At 40.0% G+C, this 24150-nt stretch overlaps 1 protein-coding gene across 2 annotated transcripts in view; it reads right to left on the reverse strand.

The window, feature by feature from the left end:
• The window catches only part of ALK (anaplastic lymphoma receptor tyrosine kinase), a 225730-nt gene that overhangs the window by 96252 nt on the left and 105328 nt on the right, over positions 1–24150 (reverse strand). For both annotated transcript variants that reach the window (XM_017730126.1, XM_017730125.1), the window contains exon 4: positions 6438–6565. In XM_017730126.1, the coding sequence (XP_017585615.1) occupies positions 6438–6565 (128 nt within the window). The remainder of the gene's footprint in view (positions 1–6437; positions 6566–24150) is intronic.

Here is a 24150-nt window from a genome sequence, read left to right on the forward strand (position 1 = left end):
CAACCAAAACTGTTCTGGGATTCTGTGTGTCTCTTTTGCTGGCTCAGTCTGACTAATTTCATTTCTGCTTGATCATCTCCCTCTTCTGTTCTGACCTTCTAAGCTTCCTCACCCTCTCTCAGTTCTTCACAAAGATGCCTGTAATTTTTCACAAACATGAATCAAGTTGCATAGTTAAGTCTTAACAACTTCAAACACCAGTCCTATTAAAACAAAACTTTCCTACAGCTAATAGTGAACTTCATGGATATAAAACAAAACTCAGAGCAAAACTATCCCTGAGTCTTTCTTTTGCAAAATCAAGGACCTCTGTGCCCTCTGTTACGGGCTAGCAGTCCTTTGAAAACTTAGGGGTTTATTATGGAGAGAAAAAGGGAGAATGAGACTGTCATCTACTTACACAGCAGAGTCAGATTGCATAAATCCTTGAATCTGGAGTAATACCGGCTTAAAATTGTTGGGTCATCTGTAAATCATCATTGTCCTTCCCATTTCTCAAGTGATAATAGCAAATCCTATGATTGTTTTAATAAATCCAAGCAGTTAAAACATCACAAGAACTAAGTGGCAGCAATTAATAGTAATAAAAATAAGTTCAATTTGGGGAAAGCAGATTACAGAGTTCATTTTCTTTCACTGAATCAATGGCTCCCCTGTTGAAATAAGCCTTAATTAAAGGAGAAGGTCAGGATAAAAATCATATACAGCATTAAAAAGATAATGTATTGGCCAATTCTTCAAGGTGTTAAAAAGTACTTAAGACCCACAAGTGCCAACATTTGCAATGTCTCTTGAGCAGTTCCTAATACTTCTTATGAGCAGGTCCTTCTCTTTGGATTATTAAAGCTTTGGATTTTAAAGGCTGAGATTTCTCAATTCTGTTTCTTAACGTGAGTCACTTAACCTGTTCTGAGTTAGAGAGGATGAACCTGCTCACTCTGGTAAGGCAGACCTATTTGGAGCTGCTGCGGCAGATTCAAGCCTTTCCACTTTTCTGCATGGAAACATCTATTTTAAAGATGAGTTTTAAGTGCATCATTACACCACCTAAAGCATTTCTTTATATCTTCCCTCCTCCACATCCTATAACCCCAAATAGATGGTCAGTTGATCACTAAATAAAGCAACAGGACACTATCCCATTTGCCAACAAACTGGCATGGCAGACCTATGAAACCCAAATTCTCTAGATATTCAGGTTTGCTTCCCCCCTGCTGCTCCTTTGGTGAGCACACAGAGGTTCTAAATAGATTAAATTATTCAACGTACCCACCACTGTCTAAATCCGGCTCTGCAAGAAGTAGGTGTTCACAGCCAGTAACAGAAATGCATAATCACTCGTTCATTACTGCAAGAAGCTACTCTACCACTAATTGAGTTACTGTGCCTTTTCTGGAAGCAATATTAAAACTAAATTTGCTTAATTTTTTTATTCCTAGCGTTACAATAACTTAATTTAAAAAAGATGAAAGTGAAAACACAGATAAGCCCCATAACAAGTTCATTAAATTTATTTTACGTAAAATTGGCACAAACCACAAGTGAAATAACTTTCACTTTAGAATGACTTTAAAATGATTTAACTTCACTACAGCCACCACCCTCATCTGCAAAGCAGTACTTTCTCCAACACAAGATCCCTACAGGATTAAAACACAAGCAGGTTAGAGACAGTTTTTGGCACACAAGCTGAAGTCAGAATAATCAGTCATAGCTCATGGGGGAGCAGAGGTGAATGGGGAAGAAGGTAGTTGCCAAAGCATTTGAAAGCAAACATTCTTAAAATAGTAAGGCTTTTCCAAATACCTACTTAGTGAAATTAGACCCACAGGAAAACCAGACCAATTGAACTGTATAAATAGCATCAGCCACTTGATGGAAAATGCAGCCAGTCCGCCTAATTTTACTTTCTTAAATGAAGAAACATAATACAAACATACTGAATAATCCTGCTGATTTCAATTAGCTCTGGATCTTTTCTCTGGCTTGGTAAAGTTCTTAACCATGACATTAATGCCAAAGGAAATTATCCAGCTTCTTTTACACAAAAATTACCTAGGTAGGCCGAGTAATTTATGGTAAATGTTAATCCTAAACCTTAGATAGAGACAGCTACTTCTGAAATGATGACTACTTTTCTTTTTAAATCATGTTTATTTTTCAGTTTTATAACAATGGCAAAATACTGATTGCTCATTGTTCTGTTCACCCATTCACTTGAATTTCTGGACAGAGGTGGATCTCCAGACCATATAAGATGAGATGGTTGATTCTACTAAAGGTTCATTTCTTCTCTCCCCCATGCCATAAATACAACCAAACAAATAATGAAACATAAAATATTGTCACAATTAATCTAGTTGTCTGCAAATATCTTGCAATTCTACCCAAGTGAAAATTACTTAAACGTTATATAGCTTTAAAAAAATTAATTATTAACATCTAAGTGAGCTGTGTGTCATGTGAGACTTCAATTTGAAATGTATGTTTAATTTTTTTTACTGTGAGAAGACGCAGTTGCCAGAGAATCTCCCAGGGTTGTGGTACAGTCCCCATCACTGGAGGTTTTGAAGATGCAGCTTGTCATGGTTCTAGATAATCTCACCTAGATTCCCTTTCACACAAAAGGTGGTGCCAGATTCTCTTCTGAGGTTCCTTCCAACCTGGCCTGTTCTATGATTCTCTCTCATACACTGATATAATCTCAGTTTTCTGTTTGGAAGAGGTTAACTTTTCTAGGCAATTTTCCAGTAGGAAGCATCAAGAACTTATTTTGAAAAGGGGCTCACTGGTATTTCATTAAGTTCAGTTAACCACAACATCCTGTCATCAAATTAATTTTTAAGACAAACTGCAAAAAGAGAGCATGTGGGAAAGCTGAAATGATACATATCCAGGTTTTGTCCGAATGCACAAAAATATCATTTTAGTAATGATTCAGATGCATAAGCAATCCTGTCTGGAGAAAGCCCTAATTGATCTCCTGCAGTTGATTCATAAATCTGTTGCTAGAATATTTATCAAACAGAATCATGAAAAATTCTATCTGGCAGTTGGTCATATTTCTTCAGATGCATTGTAAGTCTGTATTTTTACTGTTCCCTTGCTCTCTCTTCTTTCACTAAAATCACCTCCTGATCTTCAAAATTTTTCCTTTCCTGAGAGGTCCTGTGCTTTAAATCAAGGATTTTGCCTTTAGTACAACCTTAACTCCAACTTTCAGAAATTTGCATACATATTACACTCATCAGATCGTTACAGAACTAACTGCCTACCAGCTCTGAAGGTAATGTGTGTTTCTATGTACTTTCAGTATCTACTGAAAAAAGGCTATTGCTGAGTGGACAGAAGCATTAACTTAATCAACCCCACACGGTTTCTCCCCTCTCCAAAATAAATGGTTTTTATGTTGCTTACTGAGCTCGAAAACTTGAAAGCTAAGTGCTTCCTCTTGGACAGGCTGAGTGTCTGAAATAACTGCTTTTAACAGCCCTGGAGCATCATTAAACCTTTAACACATTTTAGAAGCATTTGGTCTCCATGCCCCTTAGGCAAAAATTTACTTAGAATTGGTAAATTGAACATTGCTAAGTAAAACAATGTCTTGTCATATACTTCTGCCTACTAATAAGTACGTTAATTAAGACTTTTGGAAATAAGTTAGCAAATTAATTAATTTACAACTGCGATAAAAAAATCAGTAAGAAACCCATTAAACATCATAAATAAGTCAATACATTACTTAGGAAATGAACTCTATTTTTATTACTAGAAATTACCATCAACTACAAAATGCCACTGTACCAATTACTTTACTTGTATAAGTAACAAATATCTGAACTGATGTTATTAAATTAATATATTACTTCTCTGCAATTTGTATATATATATTTTTTTTGCTTTGGCTACTGCACTTATTTAAATAGAAAGTTGTAAGAAAGATAATTAGGCAATCAATAGCTTAGGTTTTACACACTGACAAACACAGTTTACTTCACATTTAAGTCAGTAATTGAAAGTCAATTGGTTGTAGTGGTCCAGGCAATGCTACCTGTTAGTTGTCCTGAGACAAAACCTATAGAAGTACAAGCAGTCCTTGTATTGACTGTAGGGGCTCTCTTACCAGATTCTAATCCTAAGGCTGAGAAAAAACTGTAAGAGCTTTCCTTTTCCTGTAGGAATTGAGAAATGTGAAGATGTTCAAGTGACAAGTAACTAGAATTTTTAAAATTCTAACTTTTTAAAAATTCAGAATTTCATCAGCATCTGAATCTATTTAAGTTTTTAATTTTAATTCCCCATTCAATCCCATATAAACTGTCATTTTTTCAGTTCAAATGCAGTAATTTTTTCTAAGCAAAATCTTGTCTATGATTAAGGAACTCAAAAAAATGGAATCACCAGTGTGCAAAAGCAAATTCCAACCGCAAACTTAAACCTTCTTCAAGCCCTCGTAGTTTTTCACCCAGAGGGTGGTTGGGCACTGGAACAGGCACCCCAGGGCAGTGGTCACAGCACTGAGCCTGACAGAGTTCAAGAAGGGTTTGAACAATACTCTCGGGCACATGGTGACTCTTGTGGTGTCCTGTGCAGGGCTGGGAATTGGACTCAAAGATCCTGATGGGTGCCTTCCAACTCGGCTCATTCTGTGATTCTTTCTCTATCTGTGCCTATGGAAATGGTAGCCTAACTTCCTAAGATTATATGTACACTTTAATTTATTTTAAAATTGTGTTTATGGTCTCCAAAAGGCTTAAAAAAATCAGGCTGAAGGCATGTTTCTATTTCTCAGTTTCTTTCTCAAATTCACCCATATTTTATGTGCTTTAGTGGCATTAGTGTGTCCAAGTAGCTAAGCTACCCAAAGGCTTCTAACAGCTGCAGAAAAATTAGATTTAGATTAATCTTTTCTTATTACTTTCCCTGTTTTCTCCAAGCTTAAGGTGTCACCCTCAGCTGCTTATCACCACCTCTTTCCTCGTAAAAGCACACTGCCACGTCTTCAGCTGCACACAAAAGGCTTAGCCACCTAAACCAACAGAAAATAAAAGAACAAGTGGTTTTGTCCTCTGATGGTATTGTTCATGCACTGTGTCCTGTAAGCAGGGCAGAGAAGTAGCTGTTTGCTACAAGTCTGCAGGCAAAACGGGAGATTTGTTCTTTCTTTTGCTCGGAATGTATCTTAATGGCCTCAGCACTTGACATCCATCATCAGCAGAGCAGTGCTTGGTATTGGGAAGAGCTCACAGTCTAGCACCTCTGGCTCGCCCTTGAGTGCTCCCAAGAGAGGAGTTCCTGTGCCCACAGTCCGTTGCACTGAATTCCCAAAGCACTGTGGATGACTTGTGTCCTTACACCAGCAGCAGAACAGGTGCCCTGTGTCTGAACACGCCTTTGCTTCCAGCACAGTGTCAGTCTGCTCCTTGTTGGAGATTAGAGAGCACCTTTATGTACAAACAGTGCAATAAATCCTTTAATACAACTGGCCTTTGTGGAGAGCAAGGTAAATGACCAAAATAATGTATGTTCTGCAGCACATTTCCCTGTCCTAGAGAGGTTGAAAAGAAGGACATGCAGCTCAACTCAGCACTACTCCAAATAAATAAAATGGACAAAAAGTAATGTGTTAAGAGCTATAAGTAGTAATATCCTTCACTGACATGCCACCTAAAGATTTCAGAATGATTCACAGAGTCCATAAAACTGGTAGAACTAATATGCAGCTGCTTCTGGCATAGAGAACTAAATTTACATACTTGGATTGATTACATAGCTTGTATTTAAAAAGTAACCCCCATTTAGGTTGCCCATTATTAAAACTCCACACATTACATAGAACTATTAGGGGCTACTTAGCAATATCCACTTTGGAACATGGCCAAATAAAGGCATACTTTATTAGAATCAAGTTTTCCACAGTTGTTTAAAAAACAACCCTGAAATTTGTAACCACGAACATAAAAGAAGATGGCTTGCAAGATGTTTGTCTAGGAACCTCTCATCTGTTCTACTTTCTGCTGCAGAAAAGTGAAGTTGTCAGGATATGCATCTAGCAAGCCAGGATAAATACTGCTTCTTTTCTCCCCAAATTAAATTTTCATAGTTATTCTTTCCAAATGGAAAAAAAACCCAAAAAACCCAAAACAAAACCAAAAAACTAAATTTGTTTTTAACTTCTTGAAGGAAACTTTTAAGGCAACATTTAAAAAGATTCTTCCCTGAAAGTGACCCTGGTTTTTTGTTGGTTTTTTTTTTTTTTTAATAATTTAATTTATTTAACACGACCCTGGTTTTTTGTTGGTTTTTTTTTTTTTAATAATTTAATTTATTTAACAAGAACCTTTCATTCTGTGGTTTCTGCAGCTGTCAGAAATCATGGTTCTCTCCAAAAAGGCATCAAAGTACTATGAGCTAGAAGCAATAAAATGCTCTGTTACCTGAACTGCAGTTCTTCATGGCGAAGGAATCCACGGCCGCTACACTCTTGTTCCCATTAGGAATATACTCCAGTGAGATCCGAAATGGTTTCTCCAGGTATCCAACTCTCCTTTGAAGCAACACCCATCTGGTCTCATGATACAGCAAGGGGAAAGAACAAAGGAGAAGAGCTGTAAGAAAGGCTACTTTACAAGGACCAAATCCCCCAAAGGAGCAGCTCCTCTTCTGGCTGGTCACACTGTGCGTCCTACCCCAGTTCTCACTTCCCTCACAGTGTCCCATGGTCAGGGCCTTTCCCTCCCATGGATTTTGCAAAAGCAAGATTCTAAGCACCAAGATTTCCACCCAGCTAAGATGTGGAGACCCAACTAAACAGTAGCTTATTGCTTTCTTCTGTTACACTTCTGTGCCCCCAGATGTCTGCCTGCTGTTTAGAAGAAGCTCAACTCTGTGCAAAGCAAGCTGTGAAATCTGTAGCACACATGCACACCCCCTTTAAATATCATTCCTGATTCTCACCAAAAAGTCTCTTAGTCACTCAGGAAATAAGGCAGTCTCCAGGGCTGTACAATAGCTGTAATTCCCAGCACTGCATCACTGGTTGAGCTAACACACTTTGCTTCTAAAACAGTTAGCTGGAACTAACTGTTCCACCTGTGTGCAAAGCACCACAACTAAAACATGCCATTTCTCCTCCTCCACTTCCTATCCCTCTTCTCCTACTTAACCTCCCTCCCAAATGACAAAAATTCCCAGCAAGTAAATCAGGGAAGTGAATTAGTAGCCCTGGAGATTAATATTCACACTCCAAGAGTGCTTCCTCAAGTCTGCTTATTGCCAAGAATAAATGAGAACAAAAAGCCTGTATGATCTTAATTTATTCCCTGAGATGCTAGAAGACATAATGCCTGGCTGTCTTTAATGTCCACCTCCTCCCCTCTGATCAGCTGGGTCTGCTGCTTTACCTGCAATGACTTCCAGCCGGAGAGCACAAGAACTTTTCCTAGACCCCGATTCCAATTTTGTATCCTGCGAGACATGTCTAAAGGTAGACAGTAAAAAATACGAGTACCTTTTTGCCAACACACTGGAATTCTGCAAGGAAAGCTTTAGGGAATTAAATACTTGTACAATAACATGGTCTGGACCATCTCCCTTTTCATCCTTGGACACAGGCTGCCAGTAAAACCACTTGACACCGTTGGTGAAGGGCTGCTTCCCAAGAGGCATGTATTACCTCAGCAGTGATAGGGATCCCACTCTCTGTTTCACTCCAGTTTATCAGGGCCTGCTCACTAACCATAAACATGATCAGAGACAAGAGATTCTGTAAAGTCACTCAGCCACTACTAATCCACTTTTTCACATTTGTCTTCTGTTACAGGAAAAGCCCAGCACCGAGGAGAAAGGTCTCTGTAGCATACTGTAAGTGGTTAGCTGGAGTCTAACAAGCCAACAGGGCCTAACAAAGCCTATTAGGAAATGCAGCTCCAACTGCAACTTTTAAAAGATGAGAACAAAAAATTATTGTGTTTCTTTAAGTTATTTTTAAACACCAATATTAGCATTTTAGGGGAAGACTGTAACTATTTCTAGTTGTCAGAAATTTTTCATTTCTCTTAGACAAAACCCCACATTTTTTATTGCTCTTACAAAAAGTTTTCCTTGTCAAGTACCCCCATCACCTCCCTGTATGTGTGTTTGTGTTTGTCCATGAGCTGTGAAAAAGAATACATTTTTTTTCAGGGAAGGGAGCCCTCTGGAACAGATGCTCTGAGCACAAGAAGCTACACAGTTTATCTGGCATTCATTACAAGAATCTCCTTCTCCAGAAGCATGCCAAAATTTGGATGTTTTGAAGTTAAGAAATCCTTCTGAAAGGAAATATAATGTGTGTATGACATTTACACCAACTGATCATCATTTGTGCCTGCTATGAGCATGGATCAATCCCAAACTGCAGACCCTACACTGCAACAAAAGCTAGGAGACTTTTCTTGGTTCCAGAGGCAGACACACTGTTTGTCTTCTCAGGGACACAATGGTGTCATTATGCCCCACTGAATTAAACAAAATTCCCAGCAAGCAAGGAAGTTGCCAAGAGGTATGTGAAAGACCTGAAGAAAAGTCCTAAGTGAGGGCTGCAGAAGGACCCTGCTGGCAGCTATTGCAATTCAACTTGCAACTCAGAAAAGCAAACGCAGCTTTTTAACGATTTACTAGGTGTCCTCCTCCCTCTTTTTCCACTGAGAAGAGTGAAAAGAGACTGCTAAATCTCATTTTTTGTTTACAGTTATTTTCATTTCCACATCTCATCTTCCACCTTCTGTGCTCAAGGCTCCCACTTGAGAGGAGAATGTTAGCGTCCTCGCTCTTTTTCTGAGATAAACCTGCTTTTGCTGAAATTAAATAGAATAAAGCATTGAGAGTATTTTAAGTACCTAGCTTCTGTGTGAGTTATTTCTTCTGATGTCATCTCAACTTAGGTATATTATAAGGATTAGAGGACACGAATTTCCCTACAAATAGAGTCAAAACCGACCCTAGATTAATTTTGATTATGAAATACAAAAGCATCTGTATGTCATGAAAATTGTTTTCTTCAGCTTCAGAAGACTGATGGATTTTAATTCCAAGTACGCAGTGGCTCTCAACAATGATTTCCATTTCTGTGCTACTGCTAACCCTCTGGATAAATGTGCCAGGAGTTTTAGGAATTGCTTTTTTGAGTTACTGGTGCAATAACTTTAGTTTGAGATTCTCAGGCCTCTCATAGTTTACCACGGAAACTTTATTAACTCCCGGAGCTGTTGCCAAGCAGGTGTTTTATATCACCACAATGCAAGACTGGAAAAGGCAGACTCACTCAAGCCCAGATTCATTACAAAATATATTCATACTTCGTGGTACAAATTCCTACAATAGGTTGCCTGAGATTCAAAGATTCATGTGAAAAGAAATGCCAAGTATCAGCCTCTTACTTTGAAGACAAAGACGACATTAACTGGTGGATTTATCGGGGAGGCTAAAAATAGCTACAGGGTCAGCAGAGGCACTTGTGGGCAAATTGAGATAGGAATCAGTTCTGCCATCATTCTGTGGCAGATTTGGGACTCTGATCTCCAGACCTTCTACACAACACACTGTATTGCACAGACCCATCCTCATTTGCACATCCTGTACTATATATAGGCTGCCTGGCAGCAGCATCAGCAAGATCTACTTCAGCATAACCAATATGTATCAGATGTTAATTAGTAGTAGCTTTATTAAATTTCTATCAGCAGCCTACATGTTTTGAATCTAATTTTAGAAAGCATTTTAGCAAGGTTACAGAAAGCTACTTCAGTCATCTCTTGGGATAGATGGGGAAACACCGTGTATGGAACCTCCTCATACTGGAGTCGTACTTCACCAACCTGACAGCTTTCTGTGCTGAGGTGATAGGCTTGCTGGCGGAGGAGAGCAGCAGATGTTGCTTATCTTATCTTTAATAAGGTTTCCATCGTCATTGACTGATGGGAGCACAGATGACAGAAGTAGGCAGTGAGGTAGGCTAGCTTAGAGGCTTATCATCAGTGGCACCAAGTCTAGCTGGAAGCCAGACACTATGGGTACACCTCTGGTTTTATAGTGTCTTCTGTCTTAATTAATGACTTGGATAATGGGACAGGCTGCACCATCAACAAGCTTCCAGCAAGACTAGGAGAAGCAATTGATACACAGGACAGCTGGGCTGCCACTGAGAAGGGCATTGACAACCTGGAAATTTAGGCCAACAGGAACCTCACGAAGTTCAAGAAAAGGAAATGCAGAGCACTGCCTCTGTGGAGCAACAACCTCATGCACCAGCACAGGCTGGAAAGTGGCTTTGCAGAAGACAACCTGTGGGTCCTGGTGTACAGATTGCTGAGCCTAAGCTAGAAATGTGTCCCCAGTGACAAGAAAGGCCAGTAACTTCCTGGGCTGCACTGGGAACCACAGGTCAAAGGCATGATTCTTCCCCACTATTCAGCACTGGGGAGACACTTCTGGAACACTGCGTCCAGTGCAGCACTTTCCAGTACAAGACAGACATGAGTTACAGAAGTGAGTCCAGCAAACAGCCACAGAGATCATTAAGGGACTAGAGCATCTGACATACAAGGGGAGGCTGAGAAAATTGGGATTGCTTAGCCTGGAGAAGAGGAGGCTCAGGAAGGATCTTATCAGTGTTGATATAATCGGGGTGAATGAAAAGGAGACAGAATTGGACAGTGGCATCCAACAAAAGGATATCAGGCAAGCACAAGGCACTTTTCTTGGATTGAAAGACCAGAAACTGCATTTAAACACAAGAGAAAATTTACTCTAAGGGTGACTGAACACTGAAACAAGTTGCCCAGAAATCTTAGGGAGTCTCTACTTCCAGATATTTAAAATGGGAGAGGATATAACTCTGGGTAACCGGCTTTAGCTCACCCTGCATCAAGAAGGGAAGTTGGACTACTCAATCTCAGGGGTTCCTTCCAACCTCAACCAGTCTGCATTTTTGAAACATAGGTCCCAAAAGCAAATAACAGCAGGTAACATATTACTCCTGTTATCCTCTGAATGACCTCCAAGCACTCTAAAGAGTGATGAATCAGCCTGGTAAGCTGGCAACTGCAAGGACAAAGGCACCACTTTCTGTACCCAGAGCTATCATCACACAGCCTTCAACATCATGGCCTATTTCTACCAAAACAGTGGCCAAAATAACCATGAGGACGTCTCTGGATACTGCCTCAAGCAATAAAAAAGTCTGCAGTTTAACATTTTAATTTAAACCCTTATGCTGCAAAGCAACACACTATGTTGTATTGTTTAGGCACTGCTCAGTGTTTTGATACAACAAGTCAGATCCATCTGGTCTTTCACTGAAGCTGCAGTAAGAAAGAATTTGGCTCAGATATCTAGAATCTGCAAAATACATCAGTTTAGACAGAAACTGATAACATTGTGGTCTTCAGTGACAGAGTAACCCAAAATCCTAGATACAAATATTTTCAGACTTTAGAGAAGTTCAGACCTTGATACGTCACCTAGGGAGAACTAGTTGCTCAAAGGAAAGCTCGGGCAACACTCAGAGTTTCTCTTAGAAGGCTCTTCTTCAAAACAAAAAATGCTGCTGACGGAACTTGAGCCCTGGTTTACACAGGAGAACCAGTGCTGAATTTTCAAATGGCTTCTTCATAATCTTTCACACTCCTGCATGTGAAGGTGTGCTGGACACAACCTTCGGCCTCTCCCAGCCCTGCAAGGGTGAGGTGTTAGATCTCAAACAAGCCAAAGTACTTTCTCCATAACCCAACTTTTCTTAAGCCTCCCATCCATGACTTGGTTTCCCAGGTTCTAGGTTTCAGAAGCCACAATCCCGTTGGCATGGAAGCTTAAGAGAGGTAGTTGAGACTTTCTGGTTATTCATGCAGCATGTAGCTTCAGAAGGAGCACTTTCCTGTTTAACTCTAATCAATACACTAATGCTTTGGGTGCCATTTTACATGCTCCTCTGGGTAATGCCAGCACTGATTAACTGCAAGTCAGGATGATCTCTTAGAGGCAGTGCATTAAAAAAAAGAAATGCTAGAACTCTCAAGTAAAGTCTCAAGCCAGAATACTTGCACTCCTCCATTTGTCTGCCCTCATGGCTAAATTATTTTGAATCCAATTAGCACTCACACAACATACTCTTTCATCCTGTTAAAGAGGGGTTACAAAATGCTTGATTGCAGCAAGCTTTGGGACTCCAGTTTTGACATCCCATGTACAGCAATCATCTTTGTGATCATTGCCCAAACTTCCAACTAATTCTGGAAGGTAGAATTAATTTCTGTTCTGTCAGCCAGCCTGACACCTGTGTCGCCACCTGTGTCACCACCTATGTCTTCAGTGGCGTGCACTTTGCACTGGCCCCAAGGCAGAAGTTAAGTTTCACCTTAACACTGTCCCAACTCTGACAGACCCACTGCTTTCTCACTTTTAGAGAAACTTTGAAAGCAAATCTTCAACTTACAAGAAAAATACGGAAATTATTAGCAAAAAGCCCCAAAGAACCAGTGCGTAAATCCTAGTAAATCAGGGCTAACTGCACTTGAACTGTGTTGGGAGGAATGAAGAGCTGCATGGCCCCTCCTGGGTCATGAATCAGCTCGTGTGCTCCCAGCAACCATTAAAAGCAAGTTGAAGGAACACAAGAACTTCCAACTATCTCCTCTCCTTGAGAAAAAAGTTCTGTGAATTCAAGCTGTATTCTGCTCTCTCATCTCCATTCTCCCAGAACAAAAATGGTGGAATTTAACAGACTCCTCATACCTAAATTGATTAACAGTGTGATTAACAGGTCCAGGCTCTCATCTAAAATACTCCTGTTGCTACCAGCACTTATCATGATATGGCTGTGAAGAAAATGCAATGTATCTTGGCAAGGACTTAGATTTTATCTCTTTGGTAAAAGGGTCTGCAAACTTTTGGGAATTAAAAAATTAAATAGAAATAACAGCAGCCATGTCAGAGTATTTCATATCAAAATCCACCTGTGGCAGTGAAAAAATTAGAAGCTGATTTTTGAGAATGAAACCTTGTTAAGGGTGGAATTAAAATTAGCAGTAGGAGTCCAAAAGAATTTTTTCACTTTAATGGATGAATAGGGGAAAGAACATAACTTTTTCCATCCTGCATGCCACTGCATAATTATGCAGAAGTTTAGAACAGGTTTAAATCTTGCCTCCATACTGCTTCAGACTTTCCTTTGCTTTAACAATTGATGGGCATTGCTAAAAGGAAGAACCAGATTAGAGCTTTTCATGCTCCAGCCAACAGAAAACTAAAAAACGTTTTCAAGAGGATGCCAATAAAATTTATAGAGACAGAGGATTAAAAATAAAATCACCTGTAAGAGTCTGGGTAAACTTTCTTCTCATTAATTCAAACAATGCAATATATTGTCTTGTAATTCCTTTTAATTATCAACTTTAAAGTAATTTCAGTTTACTGACCTTAAAATTACTTAAATGGGTCCTGAATTTGAAGCATGATGATAAAGTCTTGAAAAATGTCAGCAAATAAAGATACTGTACAACAATGCAAGAGATTATTTAGCATTAAAAGAGGGAATTCTTGATATGCAACACAACGTTTGCAATGTTAATTCTTCTGCTCATTGATAATTTTACTTTATAAGAGAAAGAAAAATTGTATACTTTTTCCTCTATTGATTTAATGCCCACTGTCTTTCTACCCTTTTCTTTGGCCTTTTGCATAAGCAAGACATAACTGTAACTGGTAGGTTAAATACAGTTGAGACCTTTATTAGTGTCATTGGATCAGACCTTTAACATCCCTGTGAGTGGTTCCAAGAATGCTTCCCTGCCCTTTCCTCAAAATGTCTTTAAAGGTGCTTTCACAAAAGTCTTGCCATTAAAAAAATAATAAAAAATATAATTGCAATTATTTTCTTTCCTGTTACTCTTTCAATGCTTTTAAGATGAAACTAAAAACACTGCCACCTCCCCCCAAGAAAATGTGCCGTAATTGTTCTTGATTTGACCAATAAGTCAGGCATTGAGTAGTTACCCTGCCTAGAACAGGAGACCAATAAGATTTTGACTCCAAAATGCAATGATGCCCTCTCACAAGCACTGGGAAGGAGGCTAAATCTATCCTCCCTCTAGGATTGCAGTGCTGGGCTGCTTTGTGTATCTGCTCTATTGAGAACTGTACAGCTTGGAAGATAGTGTGATATGGAAGAAAGAAACTGCTCTAGGCTTCAGTGAAACACAAGTTGCCCATAATGGATTTTTTTAATGTTCTACTTATTCCTGGCCAACAATGGAAGTTTGCAATTAAGCCACTACAGTTTCTTTGGCAGTAGACTCTTCTCCTGTGCGTAGAGTGTGCTACACAACCACAACACAACTACTCTACATGAGAAAAATTATTAAAATGGCAGAAGATAAAACTGACAGAAAACATATCTGTCCTTGTTAACTTCCACAGAGTTAAAATATTATATTTTTTAATCTTTCCTGAATGTCTCTTAGAAAAATCACTATTACGAAGACTTTGCCTTCCTAATCTGTTTTAAGAAAATTCCCTGCTCTGAAAATTTGAAGACTTATATTTGAGCGCTGTGAAGAACTGAAACAGGTAACCAACCAACTGAAGAACTGCACACTCACAATTAACTCCTATTCTTGTGATTACAAATGAGAAACTTTTAATGGGTTTAATACTGACTCAGCCCTGGAACAAAGAGCAGAGGAACTGCAGAGGGATTCAAAGTCAGACAATGAATTTATGCTGTATGGTGGAGGGCAAACCTCTTTCCAAGAAAGCAATCACCTTTCCCCTGGAATGTAACCCACTAAATAAATGGCAGGGTTATTATTAATTCAGATAATCTTTTTAAAAGGTCTGTGGAATGAGTAAGCCAGGTACTTTACAGGACAATTTAAGTTTCTGACTGTTCCAGAATGTAAACTTAGTGCTCCAGACATGCTAAGAAACTCATAAAATCAAAAACTATCAGACAAGAGTGGTTGAGACAAGAGAAAGCATTGTTGGTTTTTTAAATGACAGCAACAATTCTTTTAATTAGCTACTTCATCACATCCAATAAACAGTTCTGAGTTTTTTTGTGTGAGCTCCCCATGGACATGACCTGACTAATCACTCCAGTAAGAGACTTCTGCAGTTGCAAGTACAGTAGAGCACAACTTGCTCAGAGGAATGTGTTCATGTGGGCCTGAACTTTCCTTTACATTCCCCGGTTAAACCATGCACGATGGAACTTTCTTCTGCCTCTTGAGCAGTACATAGTTGGAGGCACTGCTGGGATGCTAAAATTAGTTATCACATCCAAGATGTAGCACCAAAACTGATGTGGAAAGAATAGCTCAGCAGAATTCTCTGGTGCACAATGGCTCTTTATGTGGCTGTTGTCAAGGTGGACATAAAAGCATACACTGGTCGTAATCCATAGTTGAGAGAGGTAGAAAGATTTTTTATTTTCTCTACTGCTATTCTTATACCTCTTCACAATGGCTGTGGCCTAATTTCAGATTGGCTGCTTAGCAAACAAGGCTGTCTAACAAACAATGACCATTCAGGCAGTAAACAATCAGCTATACAAGCAAAAGTATGGTTGCTACATATTATCCACAAGTTCTTCCTTGTACACTCTCAATGTCCCACAACAAGAACATCCTCCCCTTGTGTCCAGAACATCTTCTCTCATTGATTATCTTCTTGGCCTTCTCTGTGGGTTTCACTAAAGCTGCAAAATGTCACTGTAACATTCTCACAGGTAAATTCTGACTGGTTTCAGGTCTGATTCTGAGAGATTGTCAGTCTAGCTGTCAATCTCCTCATCTTTAGTGTCACCTCCTCTTGTAGCCCTCTCCCTATTTGCATATCAGCTTGATTGCACTTATTTTAATGAAACTAACCCTGCCAAAAAATGAAATTTCATCCTATGAAACCAAGTTGCAATAACTGTTGGCAGCATGTAAGCCCAGGCAATCCCAGGAACACTGAGCATTCTTACAAACCATGATATCTTTAGATGGCTTTACAGACCTCACAGCACCTTAGCAAAGAAATCAAACACCTCATTTTTCAGGTGGGTGAAAAGGAGGCATGGCAAGGTTATGTGGTTCATTCAGTCAGTAGTTAGATAGAACTAGGATCAAAGATAAAAATTTCTGGTTCTTATTCCTACGTCCTAACCCACTGCATCATGCTGCTTCTGATGAGGGTAATTAAATTTCATGCTTCAGGGAGTAACTTAATTGTCTTTGAGCATCAGAAGGAAACTCCATCCTTTCAACATAATGTACAACACTGCTCAGGTGTGCTAAAGAGTGGTTTTCATTTTTATTTAAATATTGAAAGTAAAACATAATATAATCCTAATTACAGCCAAATACAGTCAAGGCTTCAGAAAGACAGGATGTCTTTTCATAAGGAAGAGTAGTGGCAACACATTCTGAAATGATTTAATTCTCAACAGCTGTGTCTGGGGGACCAATTCAAAACCAGCATTTTTACCTCCACACTCAGCAATGGCTTTTCATGGCACAGGTAAAGGGAAGTAGGAATATTGTGTTTTCTCACCACCTGCCTGATGAAAATAAAGCCATGAAAGGTTTTAGGTTCAAAGTTAGGTTCAAAGAGTGAATGAGAGAGAAGATTTCACTTAAGAGAACAGCTGTGCTTAACTGTGTATCCTTTAGGAATATGTTGCAATTATCTAGCAGCTGTAATAACCTAGACTTGAAAAATCAGATATCAATATAGCTAAAGAAAGATTAAAGACTAGATGAAGAAACCTTTGAATCATTAGGCTCAGAAGGATTTACAGAACATCTACTCCAGGCATTCCCACCCACTACAAGACAGTCCCTAATCTCCTCCTAGAGGCTCCTAAAACCCATTTCATCAGGCCAAATGCCATGAAAAGCTGCCTGGTTAGAAAAAAAAAATAGTCTGACTGGGTATTAGAGATTCCCAGAAACAAAAAAGGCTGGCAGATAATCCTCAGCAAATACCACCTTTCCCATAACTCCAGCTGTTTCCAGTCTTTGCCTGCAGCACGGAGGTAGCATATGATTGCACCGGGCATAGCATGTGCCATATGAGATGCAAAATAGATAAGTAAACAAGAATAAAACAGAGTGCAGAACAAAGAGAAGTGAAATGCTTCCCATATAACTACAATACAGAGGATATCTAAACACTAGCAATGTGAGGGGTAACATGAAATGTAACTCCAGGGGTGAAAATAAAAGATGTATTTCCCGATGAAAAACTTCCTCTTCCAATTTAATTCACTTCCTTCAAACAGAGCTTTGAAAGAAACGATTCATTAGGAAGGATGTGAATTGGGAAAGATGAGGCTTAGAATGCAGAAAGGTTTTGTCCATTACTGCTTATGCAGTAGGTATTTTAAGAGTTACCCTGTTGGGGAAGGGGGCCTTTGAATTATATGACTCAATTTTGAATGGAGAAGGAAGTTAAAATAAAAAGAAGAGTGACTAAAACAATCACTTTGAGTACACTGACAAAGACAAGGAACTTGTGAGGCTGGTGTCTGCTCTTCAGAGCAAATGACACTTCAGAAGTCAGAAAGATCATACCGCTTAACAATTGAAATGTCAACTTCAAAGAGGCAGAAATGCCAGCAAAGTGAGGATTGCACAGCTTTCAGCATGGCAGCACTCACTGCAATGTCCAGAGCTGACAACAACGTCTGTACCATCTTACCATGTTTGCAATAGATACACCAGTAACATCTGCTGGGTAGGTCCAGAAACGCTACCAATAGTCAAGTCTAGTTTCTCCACATGTTGAGACTGCTTCTGTCCCACAGATCTAAATCTCCCCCATTTAGTATTAGATATTTCTGAAAGAGAATCAAAGCAGGCCACACAGAACATCCAGAAGGGAAGTCAGGGGTAGCCAACTGCATCTGTCACTGCCTGCAGGTATGAGTTTAAGCCACTGTCTGGTTTCTCAGCTTCCCAGAACCTGGAGCACAGAGATGTTTTATTTAGCTCAGCATACATTTGCCTGTTAGTCTCAACAATTGGCACACACACTTCCTTTGAGCATAAATAAGAAAAGTCTTGACAAGAAACATGCATAGAAAACAGACTCCACAAGATGTTCCAGTATAATATACTGGCTCCTCACAATCAAATAAAAAGGGTCCTAAACCAAAAAACTCATTTCCTTCGGTTAATATAGCCAATGAAATTGAAGGTGTTCTTGAACAGTGATTTTAAAAGCACATGAAAACATGATGACTGTCTTTAGTATTTACTGATAAAGAAAATACCTAAGCCTTTTCATGCATTCCCAAAATAGCTGTCCTGACAATGCTGTTCATCTCAGTATCACATTAAGCTGTTTTTCAAATTCAAGTAGTCCTTTTTTTTAACCTAACAACATCAGTAATTGCAATTCAATAGTATTTTCTGGGATAGCTCTTGCCTTTAGACACTCTTCTCGGAAGAAGACCATGCACTGCAGCATCCTGGAAGTCTCAGAAACACAGAAGTATGAACTTAGCCTCAAAGAGCAAGTCTCAATTACAAGCTCACTTGTATTGGGCAAAGGCTGGCAAGAAAACCATTCCACAATTCCCTCACAGGGCAAAAATGAGGAAAAAGGTCCTTGCCATGATATTTAGTGTGACTTTAGAAACACTGTGACATTTCTATGAACATCAGCATAAAAAGGTTGTACTGGGTGCCTGAGGGTATTGTAAGGCTTGATTAAGTTAATACCCAGCTCAGTGAAAAAGGCCAAACAAACCCAGGCACTATTCCTACTCTCTGACCTAAACTCTGCTTTGAATATAACATGTAAATTAAACTTTAAACAAGGATGAGTTTTCTTATATGAACCTGCAACCACCTTGGAGCACTTCAGACAGCAAAGGCTGCAGGTATGCAAAATATCCATATGCAAGGATACATATTGTCAGGTCACCTACAGGCAGCATAAACTGGGGAGCAGCACCAAGACTTCATTTCCTGACATTAATTGTCTGTTTCATGCCACATCAAGAGGATTTTTCAATATAATGTCTTCTAGAACTATTTCCTTGCTATTCTTCCTCTTCTGAGCAGAATACAACCATAATCCAAGTTCTGTAGGCTGATATGAAATACAATAAAATTTCCACTCTTTCTTTCCTCCCTCCCTCACTACTTTTCTGCATGGGTTGCCTACTTTGAAGAAGAATTTTGCCTTTTTCATCAAAATTTATATTTATTGACTCTCAAATCTCACAATGACCTCTAATTTTCCCTAACAGGCAAAACCACAAAGCTCTCAGGCTCCATATCTGCCAAGAACAATCAATACTGTTCAATAAAAACCAAGCTATGGACCACAGCAGCCCTTACCACTGCCTAGCGCAAAGATTTTATGCAGTTTCAGCTCATTCTTGGGTGAACCAACTCCTGAGGAATTAAGAGTTCAAATCCAAATGCTCCTGCAGCCTTTTTACTTGGGTAAATTGCCTCAGGATATACTGAATTCTGGTCACAAAGAGGTTAAAGCTGCCTCAGTCCATAGGATGTGCCGAGCAGTGGGCGGAAGGAAGATGAAATTATGCTAAAGCTCCATGACAGCAGTCAAGTGATTGTATTTTAGTCTGTAACTCCATTTCTGCCACAGCCCTACGGAACATATCCAGGTTAGCCACTGTCAGCCTCATACCAGCTTTGCCATTAGCCCACACTGGGACGACTTTCCACTAATTAAGCGGAATTCATCTGACATGATGACTAAACTCTCCTCTTCTAGACAGCCATTCAGAAATGGGCTGAGTGCAAGGATAAGGAAAAACAGTGGGTAAAGGAAAGTGTAGAGAGAAAGACCATGGGTATACTTCAGCTGCATGAAGTTTTCAAACTTTATCAAGGACTTCAACAGCAACTTAGTCTGGTCACTGCTGTCCCAAGGCAAGAGAGAAAGGAGAGGCTGCAGAGCAACCCCTGGCCTGGGGCCTTTGTGAATTAGTGCTGGGCCCTCCCAAGGCTCTGCTCATTTACAGCACGATTCCAAGAGGCATTTCTCTGTGTCAGCTAATTTAAAAATCAGTGCAAAATGTAAAAATAATGACCTTTTGACCTAGTAATATTTTACATTTGCTTGCAGTTTAAGTCATTGAGAATAATAGGGAAGTAGGACATCTGGTCTTGTAGGTGAAGTGAATTTAGTCCAAAGACCACTATGGCGTCAGAGCAGCCTTCTTGTCACCTCCTGCCATTTTCTTCCCCCTTTGAATACTGAGACAGCACACTAAAAGCTGTGACAAATGCTCTTCACTAGTTCTATCTAGCAAGTGGCTGTGTTTGAGATTCATATCTACAGAAAAGGCCCAGAACATGCTACAGATCCATCAACATTTTAGAAGGTGAATGAACAAAGTACTTAGAAAGCAGAGCAGCTGTTTCAATTATAGCATTAGCAGCCCAAGCCCTAAGCACTCAGTGCTCCTGGAAGCCCAAGGGCGGGTAGGGAACAGAGCCATCTTTACAGATTATAACTAAAAGACCAAGGCCAATTGCACATTCAGAACAAACAGGCAGCAAATGCTTTGGTTGCAGTTGGTCATTTTCTGTTTCAGCATTCCAGATTCTTGTTTTTGCTTTACAAATGTGAACAAACCCCTTTCAGAGTATGCCAAGTACAAGTTACTCCAACAATCCCATCCTGCTCTTTATACGTTCTGCAATTTCTACTGTATGGGGGAAAAAAAATAATTTGGGGCATCTCCTCTCGCCTTCTACTTTCACTGGGACAAGTTTATATCATGAGGCCCTTAGAAGCTGCAAAATATTCATTTCCAAGCAGGTAATGTCCCATGTAAATCACCCCCCACCGCAATAAAAGAAATGGTGAATGTATATTTTATGGTTCACGCCTGCTTATGCAAACCGTGTAAATTCAAGAACTTGCCTTATAACTTTTTTCAGTTAGACATCTAAGTTCTCAGACAGCAATGATTATACAGAAAATAATGGAATTGGCTCAAAAGCACACACTGAGATTCTTCCCTTGGGAATTTCTGTTCAACCACACACCATTGAGTGGACAAAGTGAATTCAATTTTACTAAAATCTGACTAAACAAAAACATCAGGGTTATTCCTCTGACCATAGTGATATATATGAGCATAATGTAGTTACTTCTGGAACAAGACCTGCCAGTGTTTTAAGAGAGCACTATTGCATAAGGTAATCTCCTGAGCTTGAATATGAAGTGCCAGGGAAAGACATTCTGAAATCCTCAATACACCACTAAATAAAGCTTCAAGAAGCCCACTTATTATGGAAGGGGTGCAGCAAAGACACAACACACAGGAGTACACCACAACACTCTGCTAAAGGCTCCTATAAACTACAGCCTGGGGTCAAAGCAGTGAATGTGGCAACCTGTCTGAGCAGCAACACTTTCCAGGACAAATGGATGAGGCAGGCCCCCCTCTGCCAGAAGCCCTCAACTCTGTTTCCATAAATATTCCACTTCAGGTAACTCAGACATGAATTGTGCCAGTAGAAGAGAGATTTCTCAACCCCACAGGAGGAATACATCCAGATACTTTGATAAGCGGGTGTTAGATGAACAGCTTAGATAATGGCCGGTATGGACTGGACCAACTGACATACAAGGAGAGGCCAAGAGAGCTGGGATTGCTGAGCCTTGAGAAGAGGAGGCTCAGGTAGCACCTTATTATTATGTACTAATACCCTGGGTTTGGCTCTGCCTTGAGCAAAGGGGCTGGACTAAGTGATTTCCAGAGGTGCCCTTCAACCCCAACCATTCTGCAATCCCGCACAGGTAGGAGATGTTCCACTGGCTAAAGACCTTTGTCTTCACTATTGATTTCTTTAACAAAGCATGCTGAATTACTAGTGCTCCCAGATCAATGCTACTGGAGATTCGATAGCGGCCACATCTTCAATTTTTCCTTTTCAGCTATAGACTCAGAGCTTCACTTGAATGAACCTAACGTGTACTGAAACAGGATACATGAATAAGGAAATGCATATTATTATCAGCTTGTTGAAGTAATCTGTGCTTTGTTCCTGTTGATGGAAGGTTTGAAAATGCAAAGAGCTAGAAGAACATAAAGAGCTATTAATGAAGCCTCTGTCAAATGTTTCAGACCTTTTTCCCCTCTGAAACCAATTTCAGAGTGAAAGAATCATTCTCCTGTAAAATGTGCAAAAGTTAGTAAGTCTCAAGCAGCTTCTCCCTGGAGGGAAGCCCTTCAGACCCTATTAGACATCCTCCTCTGCGCTTGGTTTATCTTTGTTGGTTTTTTTTTTTTCCTGGTCACAATTCTCTATAAACAGAAGGGGAAGGAAGAAAGGAGAAATGGTTATTTCTTCTTGTTACTTTGTGCTAGCAAAGGGCAACATTCAAAACTCTGAAATGTATACATGCCTTTGTAAACAGGGCACTAGAGAACATAGGCAGTTCCTATCCAGGCCAGAAAATTAATCTCTTGGTGAGTGAGTCAAAGAGCAGAAGCCAGGAAAAAGGATAGAGGGGGAGATAGAAAAGCACAGCAATAGCAAGCAAGGACTGAGGCAGAGTACAGACAGCATGTGGATAAGAGAAAGTCAGCTAAAATATATGCAACAGGACTAGCTGTCTCTGACACAGAATCACAGAATATGCTGAATTGGAAGGGACCCACCAGCTTCATGGAGTCCTGGCCCTGCACAGAACACCCCAAGAGTCACACCATGTACCTGAGAGCATTGTCCAAACACTTCTTGAACTCTGTCACCCTTGGAGCTCTGACCACTGCCCTGGGGAGCCTGTTCAGTGCCCAACCACCCTCTGGGTGAAGAACATTTTCCTAATACCCAAACTAAATCTCTCTGGACACAACTTCAGGCCATTCCCTCGGGTCCTGTCACTGGTCACACAGAGCAGAGATCATTGTCTGCCCCTGCCCTTCCCCTCACGAGGAAGTTGTAACTGCAGTGAGGTCTCCCCTCAGCCTCCTCCAGGATGAACAGACCAAGTGACCTCATATGGCTTCCCCTCAAGGCCCTTCACCATCTTTGTGGCTGTCCTTTGGACACTTTGTAATAGTTTAACATCTTTCTTGTATTGTTGTGGCCAAAACTGCTCACAAGTCTCAAGGTGAGGCCACATCAGTGCAGAGCAGGACAATCCCCTCCCTTGGCCAGCTGGCACAATGCCCCAGAGGCAGCCAGGACTGTGACCACATTCTCACTGCAGTTGTAGTTTGTGGTTTCCATGAGATGGGAAAACAGGTGCTCTTTGAACCCTTCCCTTCTGTTCAACTGTTCGAAACAACAGCCTAGCACGAGGCAAACAAACCAGTGCATTTAAATACTTAAATGCCAGCATGGATTGACTCTTTCACTATGTAAACTCCTGCCTCAGTCTTGTTTTGTTTTCCCTTTCTTCCAGCCCTTGGGATGTCAGAGTACAGCCATGAGCAAAAAGCAAAGAAACACTCTGTGTGCTATTCAACATCCTCTAAAGGACACCAGGAAATCTGTGAAATGTTTCAGGAAGAAAGCCACTAAAAAAAGAGTGATCTTTCTAGGGTGGAAAACTGAGCTGCACAAATTACAGTCCAGAAGAGACCCCAGCTGTTGTTCTTTTCCCAGTATAATCTTTATGAATAATTGTGTACTTACAAACCTCACAGAAATACCTGGTAATATCAGAAAGAGCATATAACTGTAACTTAAAGGTATGAATCAGAAAACCTATCTAAAAATGCCTGAGGAAAAAAAATACTATAAAAGAATTTTAATAGTGACTTTCAACATAATTTACTGGGAAATGGGGGGATGAAGATGAGGACTCATGAGAAAGGAAAAGAAGAAAGAATGGGGACAGGGCAAAGACAGCAGATTAAAGACAGGACACAGCCTCCTGAAATAAGCAATCTCTGTACAAATGGGTGAGACTAGTGAACTTCAGTACATTTGCAGAGAGGAAAAAAATTCCATTACAGCAGAGAGACCAGAAAGGCACAGACTAATTCGCCAGCTCTTACAATCCTACTGATTTTTCACAGTCTTATGTTCCTAACTTCAAGTCACATGTGTTACTCAGGCAAAAGCTGATGGTGATCAAAAGCTATTACAAGCAAACAGCCTTTTAGGTTCAGAGAGTTCAGCA

Source organism: Corvus brachyrhynchos, unplaced genomic scaffold (assembly GCF_000691975.1).
Source record: "Corvus brachyrhynchos isolate BGI_N302 unplaced genomic scaffold, ASM69197v1 scaffold101, whole genome shotgun sequence".
Lineage (NCBI taxonomy): Eukaryota > Metazoa > Chordata > Aves > Passeriformes > Corvidae > Corvus > Corvus brachyrhynchos.